The sequence below is a fragment of the Moschus berezovskii genome, chromosome 6 (genome assembly GCF_049115385.1).
Source record: "Moschus berezovskii isolate FMDL1 chromosome 6, NW_MosBer_1.0, whole genome shotgun sequence".
NCBI lineage: Eukaryota > Metazoa > Chordata > Mammalia > Artiodactyla > Moschidae > Moschus > Moschus berezovskii.
Genome location: NC_142465.1, coordinates 112,018,609 through 112,033,237, shown reverse-complemented (window position 1 = coordinate 112,033,237; position 14,629 = coordinate 112,018,609). Strand labels below are relative to the sequence as shown.

Genomic DNA, 14,629 nt, shown 5'->3' with positions numbered 1-14,629 from the left:
GCTCCAAGCCCCTCAGCCCTGTGGGCATTTTTGTCCAGTCCAGGGACAGGGGCACAGAGCGGAGGGCAGACCGGGCCCTGCTGAGAGAGTCTGGGTGGAGATTGGCCAAGAACTGAGAGTCGAGCACCCCGAGTGCCCCCCCAGAGCAGAAACAGGGGCTTTGTGCCCCCACCCAGCCCCCTGCTACTCAAGGGCCGTCCAGGGGTCAACAGCACCAGCCTCCCCAGGGACTTTCCAGACCCAGGTCAGGCCGACGGGGTTGGAACCTGCCTCTTACAAGATCCCAGGCAACTCATGTATCTGGTCAAGTTTGAAAGGCCCTGGGCCAGATCACTCCTCTCCTGGGGCACCATGTCAGGGGCCCGGGGAAGCAGGGGATAGTGGGGGAGTGGTAGGGGTGCGGGAAGCATCACCTCCTACAGGAAGGCTTGGGACCAGGGAGACACGTTACCATAGCCACAAGCAGCTGTGCGTGGTCCCCAGTCCCCCAGCTATTCCCTGGGCTGAGACGTGCTATCAGCCCCACTTGCAAATGGGGAAACAGAGGCTCTGGAGACTCAGTGTCTTGTCTCAGGTCAGGCAGTAGAAGGTGGCAGGCTTGTGTCCGAGCAGTCCAGCAACAAGGCTGCTAACCTGGCTGTATCTGCAGGCCTTTAGGCCGGTCCTGCTTTGCCCTGCCTGCACATGGAGGTTGCCAGAGCGGGAGGCAGGGGGCAGGGACGGGCTGCACCCTCTCAGCTGCCCAGCTTCCCAGCTGACCCTGCATCTCCCTGTTCGCTGGCTCAGTGTACCTGACGCAGTTGTTCTTATTAAACTGGTCGCCCCCTCCCCGACGCCCTTCTTCCCAGGGACGCCCACAGATGCCATGGGGAGGGTCCTGGGGGGCAGGGGTCTTCCTGGGGGTGTGAGGAGGATGCTTTCTAGAACCCCTGCAGCAGGGGCTGTGTACTGAGGTGAGCAAGTGGGCTGGGAGCTCCAGGGAAGCCGGGGCGGGAGGTGCTGACGGGCAGGAGGCGGCAGCTGGAGCAGAAGGGCCCACGTGCTGCCTCCCAGCGTGTGGGGGGCCGTGTCCCCTGGAAGCTCGGGGGCGGGCGCCTCGCCTGGCCACATGAAGGAGAGGCCTGCCGTGTCCCTGACTCCGCAGACACCCAGCTTGGGGGGCCTGTGGCCTCTCTGTGCTTGTGCACCCACCCCCCCTCCTCCTCCAGGCAGGGTTGGCTCAGGCTCCAGTTAGAAACTCCAGGAAACCCCACAGGCCTGGTGTCCACGCCCCTCCTCACTGCTGCCGGGCCACGTCCATCCCCCTGAGCCTGGGTCCACACCCCACAGCCAGCAGTGTCCACTGTGCCTTGACTGGCACGCCTGCCCCTGGGGCATCGTGCCGACCGGCCGCATGCCCTCTCCCCTGGATCTCCACCCCAGAACGAGACTTCTGCACAGTGCGTTCTGCAGAGAGGTGAAGGTCACAGAGGCGAGAGGCCAGGCTGAGGGCGCTGCCCAGAGCCCCAAAGGCAGCGCCCTCCTTTCCGCCCACCCAAGCCCAAAGGCCCCCCATTAGGCAGGACCAGGGCACCCACACTGAGCCCTGGGGGTGGTACCAGGGCTGTGCCCTCCACCCACATCTGCCGGTCTGGCCTTCCGGGCCCTTCCCACCTCTTCCCTGCCCGGCACCCAGAACACATGCGGCTCAAGCAGTGCGGAAGCAGGTTTTTTTAAATCTCTAAATTTGTTCTTGGAGGAGACAGCCTCCTGGTTCATTTTTAAATGCGAGTCCCGTTTTCATCCCCAACTTCCTGCAGCCTGGCTTCCTTGTCAGACACTCCCGATCTCAAGCAGACCCTCTGGGAAGACGGACATAAAGCACCCCCAGCCCTGTCACTTCTCACAGGAGTTGCTCTTGGGCAGGCTCTGGACCAGGCTCAGTGGTGGCCTCAGGCAGGCAGGTGATAAGGAGATCTGATCTGTGTAGTGGTGGGGAGAGACCTCCCCTGGCACCCCAACCTTTACAAACCCCCTCCCGGTCCCTCAGCTTAGGGTCTGAAATGCGGGCAGGGTTTGCTCCCTTGGCCCCAGACACAGCTTCCAGGCAAACGCGAAGGAGCCAGATCGTATCTTAAGAAGCCGCCCCCTCCTCCTTCTGCCACCCCCGGCTGGCTTCCCTGGTCTCCCTCTCTTGGCAGAGCCAAGCCTGTGCAGTGGGGATGGGGGAATCTCTGCGGGTTTCCCTCCCGGCTGGACTCCTCTGCCCGTCTCCACGTGCGGAGCCTGCCCCCCAGCACCCCAGCCCATGTAGTTATCTAAGCTGCCGGGTGTCAGTCTGAGTCAGACCAGGTGATGCCCAGCCACGACCTGACAGCCAGGTGCCAGCCTGCCCCCCGCCCACCCCAGGCAGGAGACAGCAGCTCAGGGAGAGGATAAGGAGGCCCAGACGCCTGGTCAGGGGGCCTCTGTCCTGCACTGTCCTGTCCTGGCCACCCCTAAGCTGAATCCACCACCACCCCAAGGCTTCCTGACCCCTTTGTAGGTAGAGAGGGTGTACATCTGGGGGACTCCAGGCTCAGCTTGGTTCCCGGGGCCCCCACTAGGCCTGGGTGGGCTGTGAGCTGATGCAGCGCCTCGAGGAAGGGCAGGAGGAAGGGCTTGGAGGCTCCCGTCCCTCGTCCACTCCCAGCCACACCCCCCAGGGAGGCTCTGCCTGAGCCCGGAGACTCGGGTCCAGCTGGTGAGGGTTCCCCTGCACCCCCGTCCAGGGCAGCCTCCTGGGAGCCAGCGCTCCACACTGAGGGCGTCCTGTAGAGAGGTCAGTCAGCCCCCAAGGTCCAGTGCCCCAGGCTGCCCCTTACCCCACAGACGTCCGCTGTGCCCCCTTCCCATGGCACCCAGACCCCAGGGCTGTCTGTGCTGATTTGGGCATGCAGGTGGCCCAGGGCCCCCGGCTGGCGCCCCGCGTGCTGCAGGGATGGTTTCTATGCCACCGGGCCTGTCGTCTGGCCCCGTGGCTGCCTCCTCCCGCCTCCTCTGGCAGAATGCTGGCTCCTGTCCCCAACACCGGGAGGTCAGAGTTCCCTGTGCCCTTCAGCTGCCCAGATGTCCGGTCCTGAGTCCTGCCCCAGCCCCAGCCATTGCTCCCAGGTAGGAGGCATAGCAGCTGTCCCTGCAGGCACAGAACCCAGCAAGGATGGGCTCGGGCCCCAAGCCTAGCTCCCGCAACGACCCCCCCACCCTGCACCCCCGCCGAGCACTCAGCACTCACCTTCGGTAGGAACAAGCCCCTTGAATCAGTGGTCTGAGCCGTCCAGCCAGCCCCTCCTGGAATTCCTGGAGGAATCAGACAGTGGCACAGCCCAATCCCCAGCAGGACCTGGGTCCCCAGCAGGACCCGGCAGCAGCGCACCGGCGGGAGGGACGCCCGCGGCCGGTCGCCTCCTCCTGGGGCCAGGGCTGCCGGGTCAATGACACACGGAGGAGGAGAGGGAGGGACAGAGGGAGCCGCGGAGAGGGGCAGGCGGGGAGGGGCGCGCGTGTGCGAGCAGAGAGCAGCGGAGTGACAGCGGGGGAACATCCGCGATGACAGCGACAGGCGCGCACACGGGAGGCGGGCGCACGGGCGGGCGGGCGCACACACACCGGAGGCGCTCACCCTTGAAACCTCCCATTTCAGGGGGAGAAGCGGCGGCCGGAACTCCAGGGGCAGGAGCACTGTTTACCAGCGCCCCCCACCACCGCCTTCCCTCCCGCCTCCGCAGGCTTTCGCACCCTGGCTGCCCCCACACAGCATCCTCTAGCTCTGTCCCCTCTCCCCTTCCCTTTGGGGGCCAAGCGGCAGGACCCAGAGCACAGAGGCCCCCAGCAAGCATCGGGAAGCTGCTCTGAATCTGTTCGGAGGTGGGGGCCATATCTCCCACCGTGCCTGCAGGAGGGGAAAGCCAAACCTGGCCTTGGTCAAAGGGACACCTTCTGGAGGGGTGCACGAGGGCCCATCTTCCTGAGGTCCTCCAGGGAGGGGCCCCAGGCCCCCAGGCCGCATGTGTGGCATGCGGACACACAGAGGTCACTGAGCCTCGTGACCCCAGACCAGGGCTATCTGGGGAGGGAGACGCAAGCAGGCTGGGCTGGGGCCTGGAGGCAGGTTTTCTGGAGAGCCCTGGGGTGAGCCCGGAGGAGTGCAGGGGCAGGGAAGGGGGCAAACCAGCCCCCTCCCCAGCCTGGACCTCTGGCTGGATGGGGGGAGATTGACATCAAGAGCTCAGAGGCCTCTCTACCAGCCAGTCAGGATGGAGGCGTTGGAGAAACCGATATTCCTTGACCCGAATGAAAGGAAGTCAGGGACCGGTCGGGGAGGAGCCGCCGGCCAGAGCTGGACCCTGGTGACCTTCCTGGCATCTTTCTAAACCTGCCTGATGGCTGGACACGTGGCGTGTTTGTCAGGGGTATCCAGCGTCCCTCTTCCATTTCGCCCGCTTCTGGGGGTCCGTGGTCAGCACTGGGTGCAAGCTGAGAGACCCCTTGACACTCCTGCACCCTCTTTCTCTGTCTGCCCTGCTGGGCAACAGCAGGAGTGCCCAGAGGAAAAGCAGCCTTCCCTCCCAGGGTCCCAGCCTCCCACCCTACATCATGAGACTGGCTCCCACCCGCCCCACACACCCCCTTGTCCCCCGGCTGGCTGCTCCCAGGACAGCATGTCCTTCCCAGCATCTGCAACCCTCTCCTCACCCGTAGGGCACCTTCCCGTCCTTGAAAACTCAACCAGAACTCCCGTCCTGGCGCACGTGTCTGGCTGGACCTTCTTCTCTGACCCATATCACGGAGGACAGCTGTCTGTGGGTGGGCGGGTCACCCCGGGTCTACAACAGAGGGCCCTTCCAGAAGAGGGGTCTGCCTCCCCTGGCTGAGTGAGGAGTGGACAGGGACGGAAGAGCCCAGCCAGGTGTCGGGGTCCAGAGGCTGGACTCCACTGCTCACTGACAACCTGCCATTAGCTCTCTGTTAACCGGACTGTGGGGTTACTCACTGCCCCAGAGTGGGCAGGTGGATGACGAGGTCCCTGGGTCCCTGAGCACCGGCTCCCCAGCTGCTACATAAGGATGGGCCCCGCCGACCCGCAGCCGCCCGCCCCCCCCCCAGGTCAGCACAGCCGGCTGCTGGGTTTCAAGGGCACGGTTGACAGGAGAGCGAGGGGGATGATGGAGTTTCCGACTCCCGGGGCACGGAGGCTACGGCGGGGCGGGTTTGTGCGTGCGCCGCACGGCTGTTTTGTTTTGCCGTCTGTGATGACAAAGCAATGCGGAGGTGACAGCCAGGACGCAGAGCAAAGAGAAGCATCTTGATAAGCTGTCTGCCGCCTGTGGCCTTATTGAGGCTCTTTGTCTGCCAGCCGTGCGCGCGAGCCAGTCTTAAAGAAAAACTACTTTGCAGGAAGCAGGCAGAGGAGGGCAGGAGGTGGTGTGGATCGGGGGGACAGGCAGGGTGGGGGCAGGAGGAAAGGGGTCTGATCGCTTTCCCTCTGACAGGTTGTGGCAGATCCCCCTAGGGACCGAGGTCAGGCTCTCCTGCAAGGACCCGCCAAGCACAGGCCTAGGGGGGTAGGGACAGCAGTCTGGGATGATGGAGGCCTCACCCACCCTCGGCCTCGGTCAGGGACTGACTCTCTCTTCACCACTTCGTCTGCAAACCCAGGACCGAGGGGTGGTCTCACCTACACAGAGCAGGCTTCCAGGGGGTTGCCAGGCAGGGGTGGCCAGCCTGGGACCCACTGGAGCAAGGGGTGAGGTTTGAGAGCCGCTCTGGAGTCTCTCAGGAGGAGGCTGGGCTCTTTGATGCGGTGGAAAAGCACGATTCAGGTTGTGAGGCAGGCATTGAACAAAAAGATTTGAAACAATCTGAGCCCCAGGTAAGGCATGGTGGAGCACGGCAAGCGAGTTGTCCTTAAAATCCTTGAAGATGCCCCCTTCCTGCCCCCTTGCCTCCCCACAAGCCCCATACCCTGCCTCCCTCACTCCAAACCAACCCCTGCTCTCAGCATCTAACAGTTCTTCCCTAGAAAATTATTCTTCGTGTTTCACCTGAATTCCCTGTCTCTTAGTGGGTTTCCCTGGGTCCTCTAGGGCACCAGGCACAGCTCGATCGCCAGCATCCAGCACCCCCATTCCTAGGAAGGAGGGGCTCCTAGTGGAGGGAGGAGTTCTGTGAGGCCCGCCACCCCAAGGTAAGGGGAGTCCTTGAAGAACTGGCTCACCAGTCAGGGGGCCGACTCTGCAGAATTCACAAGCATTTATTTTATTTAGCTCGAAAAGTATTTATCGAGAGCCTCGCTATGTGCTAAGTGTTATTCTTGGGGCTAGGGAATTCCAGGCCCCTACTCACTGTTAGCCCCCATTCTAGGTGGGGCAAGACAGATTATGGACGAGGAAAGTAAATGTCATGCCTCCTAGAAAATCGTGATGAGATAGAGTGTGAACGGCCAGTCGAGGGGAGGACCTCATTATCCGGGAGGTCAGGACACTGTCTCAGGAGATGCTGTTTGCACTGAGATCCAGTCGTGAGAAGGAGCACTTCATTAATTCTAGGGAAGAGCATTCCGGGGGTGGGGGTGCTGGTGGAGGGGAGTGGGCAGCTGGTGCAAAGGCCCTGGGTTGGGAACAGGCTTGTTCAAGGGAGTTAGAGATTCGGGCTGAAATCAGAGAGATCAGCAGGGCCTTGGATGCCAAACCACAGAGACATTTCTATTTTGTTCTGAGGGCAGTGGGAAGGCCTTGAAAGGTTCTGAGCAAGGGAGAGACACAACTTAACCTTCAGGAAGGTCACTCTCGAGGCTCCGTGGGGAAGGATCTGCTCAGGGGTCCAGGTTAATCCAGGTGGGATGGGGGTCGTGGTGGGGGTGGAGAAAGTGGGGAGATTCATGAAGTTTGGGAACAAGGGCAGCAGAACCCTGGCGGGATGTGGGAAGATGGTGACCATCAGGTGGGTGATGTGGCCTCATGTGGGGAGGGGTCTCAAAGCCACAGTCGGGCTTTGACCAGGTGAAGTCTGAAATGCCCACTGGTGACCGGGGTGGACTGACAGCAAGCAGTGAGATATCCAAGTCCTAGGACCAGGGCCTAGGGCCCAGGGGGCTCGTGAACCCACTGTGAGATGGACCCTGGTTCCAGAGAACAGGCCTGGGGCCTTGCTCCTCCGTCTCCACCCATGAGCCTCAAAACCCTGTCTCATTAGAGAAACCTTGGCCCCGCCCTCTCGAGATGCCCTGGGTTAGAATCCCAAAATTTCTTCCAGTTTGGAAATGCTATACCTCCAGGAGACCCAGCCCTGAGCCGTGGAGTGGCGAGGCTCAGTCTGGCTCTAGGGTCTGAGAGCTTGGACCCAGAGGCCAAGGCCAGGGTTTCTTGAATCACGAACCATTCATGCTGCTCCCCTCTGGCCATTGTTAGAAGATGCCTCCTCTTTTGATCAGCTTCTCCCTACAGGTGAGAGAGGTCTATCTAAAATGAAGGGCAAGGGGACTTCCCCAGTGGCCCAGTGGTTCAGACCACGCTGCCAGTACAGGGGGTGCAGCTCAATCCTCAGTCAGGGAACTGAGATCCTGCATGCCCTGCGGCAGAGCCAAAAGATTAAAAATGAATAAATAAAAGGAGCATCAGGGGAGGTTCTAACAGGAAAACCGAGGGGTAGGGCTGAGGGGGCTCCCGCAGCCGTAGGGAGAAATGGGGGAGGGGAGCATCCTGTCTCCTTCCCACCCACTCCTTACACACACCCCAGACCCGACGGCAGCAAAGAAGCCCCCGATTGTGGTGGGAAATCTCCCCATTGGGGTGACGTGGCCTTGTGAACATGGCAGAATGCTGGGGACTCTGACCCATCCCCATTTCACAGGGGAGGGAGCCGCAGACCTCGAGGGGGGCTTGCCCAGGCCTATCAGTGCCCTCCCAATAGGGGCTCCCGTCAGGCCCAGAGGAGACAGTGGTCAGGGGCCTGAGAGACCCCGGGCAGTAGGTCTTCTTCATGTTCAGGGTAACTTGGGCACGGATCCCCCCTGAGCTGTCTGCTGCGTGGACTCAAGCTCGGGACTTTAGCTGTCTGACACCCAGGGTATTTTCTCTTATCTTCATTGCTGATGGTAGGAAGCGGCCTCGTTTGCTTATGCTTTCTCTTACAACTTGCCTGTCTTCCTATTCTCCCGGCCCAGATTTCTCCTAGCTTGTGGGCACCACCTCGCGTTCTCCCGGCCTTTCTGGGGACCAGAGAGGCATGGTGGCTCTTGTGAGCAGCGGCATCGAGCCAGGTTTTCCAGGGCTGGGAGCCTCCTGCAGGCCTGCTCACCGGGTCCTGCTTTGTAAGGAGGAACCTCTTATGCGGGGGCCTGAGCGGGCCGGTGGAGGGGTGTGGCCTTTCACAGGGCCCTGGACTCCAGCCTGGGTCTCAGTGGGAAAGTGGAACCGCCTCCCCGGGCATCCACCTCAAGCTCCCAGCTCCTCGACCTCATCATCACATCTTGGGTGTTTCCTGGTGTTGTCGGCTCTGGAGAGACAGAGCCACGTGCCCTCCCAGCCCAGGCTGCCAGGTGCCCCCACCCCTCTGCGGTTGCACCTCCTCCCTTGGACTGGGATCTAACCCCTCTCTCACCGTCTCTTCGCCGCCCCCCGGCCCTGCTCTGCGGCAGCCGTGGGCGTCCAGATGAGGATGGAGTTCCTGCAGCGCAGCTTCTGGGCCGCCACCCGGCAGGTGGGTGTGACGGTGCGGGCGGGACACTCAGGGTGAGGACTCCGGCCTGTGCACCTGAGCTGCTGCCACCAGCAAGGTCCTGCCCGCATCCCAGCCCCGGACCCCCCACGCACACACACAGGGCACACACGACAGGAACATGCCCCAGGTGCACACACACGCCACATCACACACACACCCCGTGTGTGCACACCACACTCACCGCACAGGCATGTGACACACCCCTGCATGCACACCACAGGCATCCTGCGGGCTCCATTCCCCACATGCACCACACACATACATACCATGCACAAACACATCACACACCACACCCATCACACACGTCACACACACATCACACACACATCATACACATCATACACATCACACACGGCACACACACATCACACACACACATCACACAGATCACACACACATCACACACCACACACATCACACTTCACACACACATCACACACACCACACACATCACACACACATCACACACACATCACACACCACACACACTTCACACACACATCACACACACCACACACACCACACACATCACACACAGATCACACACGTCACACACACATCACACACACCACACACACACATCACACAGATCACACACAGATCACACACACATCACGCACACATCACACACCACACACACATCACACTTCACACACACATCACACACACCACACACATCACACACACATCACACACCACACACACTTCACACACACATCACACACACCACACACACCACACACACATCACACACATCACACACACATCATACACCACACCCATCACACACCCATCACACACGTCACACACACATCACACACACATCATACACATCACACATGTCACACACACATCACACACACCACACACACATCACACACACCACACACACATCACACAGATCACACACACATCACACACACATCATACACATCACACACGGCACACACACATCACACACACATCACATACACATCACACACCACACACATCACACACACATCACACACCACACACACATCACACTTCACACACACATCACACACACCACACACATCACACACACCACACACATCACACACCACACACACTTCACACACACATCACACACACATCACACACCACACACATCACACACACATCACACACATCACACACACATCATACATCACACCCATCACACACCCATCACACACGTCACACACACATCACACACACATCATACACATCACATATGTCACACACACATCACACATACCACACACACACCACACGCACACATCACACAGATCACACACACATCACACACCACACACATCACACACACATCGCACACCACACCCATCACACCCACCACACACGTCACACACACATCACACACACCACACACACACATCACACACACATCACACACACCACACACATCACACACACCACACACATCACACACCACACACACTTCACACACACATCACACACACATCACACACCACACACATCACACACACATCACACACATCACACACACATCATACATCACACCCATCACACACCCATCACACACGTCACACACACATCACACACACATCATACACATCACATATGTCACACACACATCACACATACCACACACACACCACACGCACACATCACACAGATCACACACACATCACACACCACACACATCACACACACATCGCACACCACACCCATCACACACCCACCACACACGTCACACACACATCACACACACCACACACACACATCACACACACATCACACACCACACACATCATACACATCACACACACATCACACACCACACCCATCACACACCCACCACACACGTCACACACACATCACACACACCACACGCACACACACACACACACACACATCACACAGATCACACACACATCACACATCACACACCACACACACATCACACTTCACACACACATCACACACACCACACACATCACACACACATCACACACACGTCACACACACACATCACACACACATCATACACATCACACACAGCACACACACATCACACACACCACACACACACATCACACAGATCACACACCACACCCATCACACACATCACACACACGTCACACACATCACACACACATCATACACATCACACATGGCACACACACATCACACACACCACACACACACCACACACACACATCACACAGATCACACACAGATCACACACAGATCACACACCACACCCATCACACACACACCACACACGTCACACACACATCACACACACATCATACACATCACACACGGCACACACACATCACACACACACATCACACAGATCACACACACATCACACCACACACATCACACACACATCACACACCACACACACATCACACTTCACACACACATCACACACACCACACACACCACACACATCACACACCACACCCATCACACACACGTCACACACACATCACACACACATCATACACATCACACACGGCACACACACATCACACACACACATCACACAGATCACACACACATCACACCACACACATCACACACACATCACACACCACACACACATCACACTTCACACACACATCACACACACCACACACACCACACACATCACACACCACACCCATCACACACACGTCACACACACATCACACACACATCATACACATCACACACGGCACACACACATCACACACACCACACACACACATCACACACACATCACACAGATCACACACACATCACACACCACACACATCACACTTCACACACACATCACACACACATCACACAGATCACACACACATCACACACCACACACATCACACACCCATCACACACATGCATACCATGCACAAACACACCACACACATCACACATGTCACACTCACACATCACACACATCACACATCACACACACATCACACACACATCACACACACATCACACACACATCATACACACATCCACACACATCACACACATGCATACCATGTACAAACACACCACACACATCACACACGTCACACACACAGCACACACATCACACATCACACACATCACACACACATCTCACATGTCACACACGTCACACACGTGACACACATCACACACACATCACACATGTCACACACGTGACACACACATCACACACATCACACACACATCATACAATCATACACACATCACACGCATCACATACACGTCACACACCACACACCACACACATCACACACTAACAGGCACACACACGGATACACAACTCACAGCTCTGCCCTTCCCTCCAGTGTGGTGCCGCAGAGGGGCCGTGCCCAGAGAGCTGCCAGGACAGTGTGAGTGCCTCCCCAGTGGGGGGGGGGAGGGGCAGCCCCCACCCGCGTCCCCCTGATTGGCCAGCCCCTCCTTCCCCAGCCTGGGCTCCATGCGGAGGCCTCCCCACATGGTCCAGCGGGCAGGCAGCATGACCAGGGGTCAGTGTTAGGGCCTGGCCTTGACCTCCTTCTGGGCTTCTCCCCAGGACCTGGACTGCTTCGTCGTTGACAACAACGGGTTCATCCTGATCTCAGAGAGGCCCCAGGAGGTAAGGCGCTCAGAGGCGGAACTGGAGGTGGGGGTGGTCACATCGCCCATTGAACTCTACCATCCAAAAGGCCGGAAGCAATAATCCTGGCCCAGAGACAATAAGTAGACAAGTCTGAAACCACAGCTGGAGCTGAGAGACCCCAGGATCCAGGCTTTTCACCTCAGATGCCCAGAGGTGATCTTCTGTCCATTTTGCCTCCCCCTCTTTTGGGGGGGTTCCCCGAGGCCCCCGGGTTTTCCACCCCAGAGTCCTGAGCCCCTCCTGCTGCCCCCACCTACTCCCATCTGCCTCCCCCTCCACTCACCTAGGTCCATTCAGACAACCGGAGCAGAGCCCACAGACGGGGCGGCTCACGAACCACAAAGATGCTCTTCTCACAGTTGTAGGGGCTGGAGCCGGGTGGGGGGGAGGGGCCCCGGGTGGCAGGGTTCTCAGTGTGTCCCCAGTGGCACAACGGGCAGGAAGCCCCCTGGGGTCTCTTCTGAGAGCCCGGCGCCCTGGAGGCCCCTTTCTGCATGTGAATTCAAGGCACAGGCCCAGACCTCAGCGCCCACCCTCCCAGCCCCGGGCGGCCAGGCTGTGGACTCCCCTCTTCACGCTCTCTCCCCTCGTCTGGACCTCCCAGGTGGGGAAGTCCATCCTCACCAGCCAGCCTGGCCTGGAGGTGCCCCATCACACCGCCTGGCCACACGCCCAGGACCCCCTCGGACCCAGAAGGGCCGAGGAGAAAGTGCAACCCCCCCACACACACTTACTGAGCCCCAGGAGGGGAAGCCCAGAGGTAGGTGAAGTCTGGAGCTCGGAGCAACCCCCTGTCCCTCCCTCTCACCCTCTTCTTGCCCTCACAGGTGGGCCGATTCCTGGGGGAGGTAGACGGTGCACTCATGACCCAGCTGCTCAGCATGGGGGTGTTCAGCCAGTAAGTGGGGCAGGTGCCCCCCTCCCCGAACACGTACAGAGGAGGCAGGTTCAGATGTGAAACAGATCAGATGCGTCTCAGATCCCAACCTCAGAACCCCTCAGGGACCCCCTGGGCTGCAGAAGCAACCTCCTTAAGCCCAAGACCTGCAGGGGTGGGAAGGGCTGAGGTCCACCTGAGAGGGAGAAATAGGTTTGCTGTCCCTTGTCTTTGAGCAGCCCGAGCCCAGAAATGTCATTTTCTGACTTGCTGACGAAAACCCTGCTGCAAAGTCTCCCAGGGCAGGGTGGGGGTGGAATACGGGTGGGGTCTGGACTCACCCTGTCCTGTTTCTGGCTTCAGAGTGACCATGTACGACTACCAGGCCATGTGCAGACCCCCGACCCACCACCACAGCGCCTCCCAGCCCCTGGTCAGCGTGAGTGTCCCCCCAGGGCTTCCCTCCACCAGATGGTGGCCTGTCCCTTTCTCTCCAGGAACCAGAGCCCACCTTGGCCCTCTCCCACTGCCCCCCGCTGCCCACAGTCCGCTCCCTCCCAGGTCTTATCTGGCGGCGGGATGGGGGGGTCAGGGCAACTGCTCCAGCAGAGGGACAGCTGTAGCCACCTTGCCTGGTTCCCACCCTCACCCCACACAGTCCACAACCCATCAGGGATCCCATAGATGCCACCCAGGGTGATGACTGGCATTATCCCATCATCCGCTCTACAGCAGGAATTTCCCAGAACAGCTTTCTGCTGATCCCGCTCTTGGGATGGGGTGGGGGGAGCCCAGGGCATGGTCTCTGATGGTGGAGTGAGGGGGCCCCAGGGCTCACATTGTGTCCCCTCTCCCCCCAGCCCATCTCTGCCCTCCTGACGGCTACCAGGTGGCTGATGAACGAGCTCCTGCTGTGAGTGAGGGGCTGGGGGCTTCATGCAGGGGTGGGCTATGAGGGGGCCCCTTGAAGGGAGCTGCTTGAGGTCCCCACGACCCCAGAGGAAGAGGCTGAGGTCCGGGGTGGAACCAGCCAGGCACATACACTGTCCCCTTCTACATGCAGCTGCCAGGGAAGGGCCTCTGCACCCCAGGAGCCTCGGGACAAGGGTTCCCTGGGGGGAGGGGCAGATAGCCCGGGGACCAGTGAGGGGGGCAATCAGGTCCCTGAACGCTTCTATCTGCTTCTATCCAACAGGCTCCTGCTGGAGTGGAGGGCCTGGGGCTCCTGGCGTGGGGACCACGGGGCTGAGGGTGAGTGCTCGGTTCCGGGAGCCCAGAGCCCAGCATCATTCCAGCCGCCACCTGGGGGGAGGGAACTGCAGAGGGTCCACAGCTCACGTCCACCCTGTCGGCCTCTCCATCACCTTCCCTCACCTCTG

General features: G+C 59.5%; 1 protein-coding gene across 1 annotated transcript in view; it reads left to right on the top strand.

Moving 5' to 3' along the window:
- Positions 1-14,629, top strand: part of CACNA2D4 (calcium voltage-gated channel auxiliary subunit alpha2delta 4) — a 70,099-nt gene that overhangs the window by 51,403 nt on the left and 4,067 nt on the right. Inside the window, exons 27-33 of the mRNA XM_088837053.1 lie at positions 8,657-8,718; positions 12,057-12,101; positions 12,287-12,349; positions 13,201-13,271; positions 13,614-13,689; positions 14,111-14,163; positions 14,446-14,501. Coding sequence (XP_088693179.1) covers positions 8,657-8,718; positions 12,057-12,101; positions 12,287-12,349; positions 13,201-13,271; positions 13,614-13,689; positions 14,111-14,163; positions 14,446-14,501 — 426 coding nt within the window. The remainder of the gene's footprint in view (positions 1-8,656; positions 8,719-12,056; positions 12,102-12,286; positions 12,350-13,200; positions 13,272-13,613; positions 13,690-14,110; positions 14,164-14,445; positions 14,502-14,629) is intronic.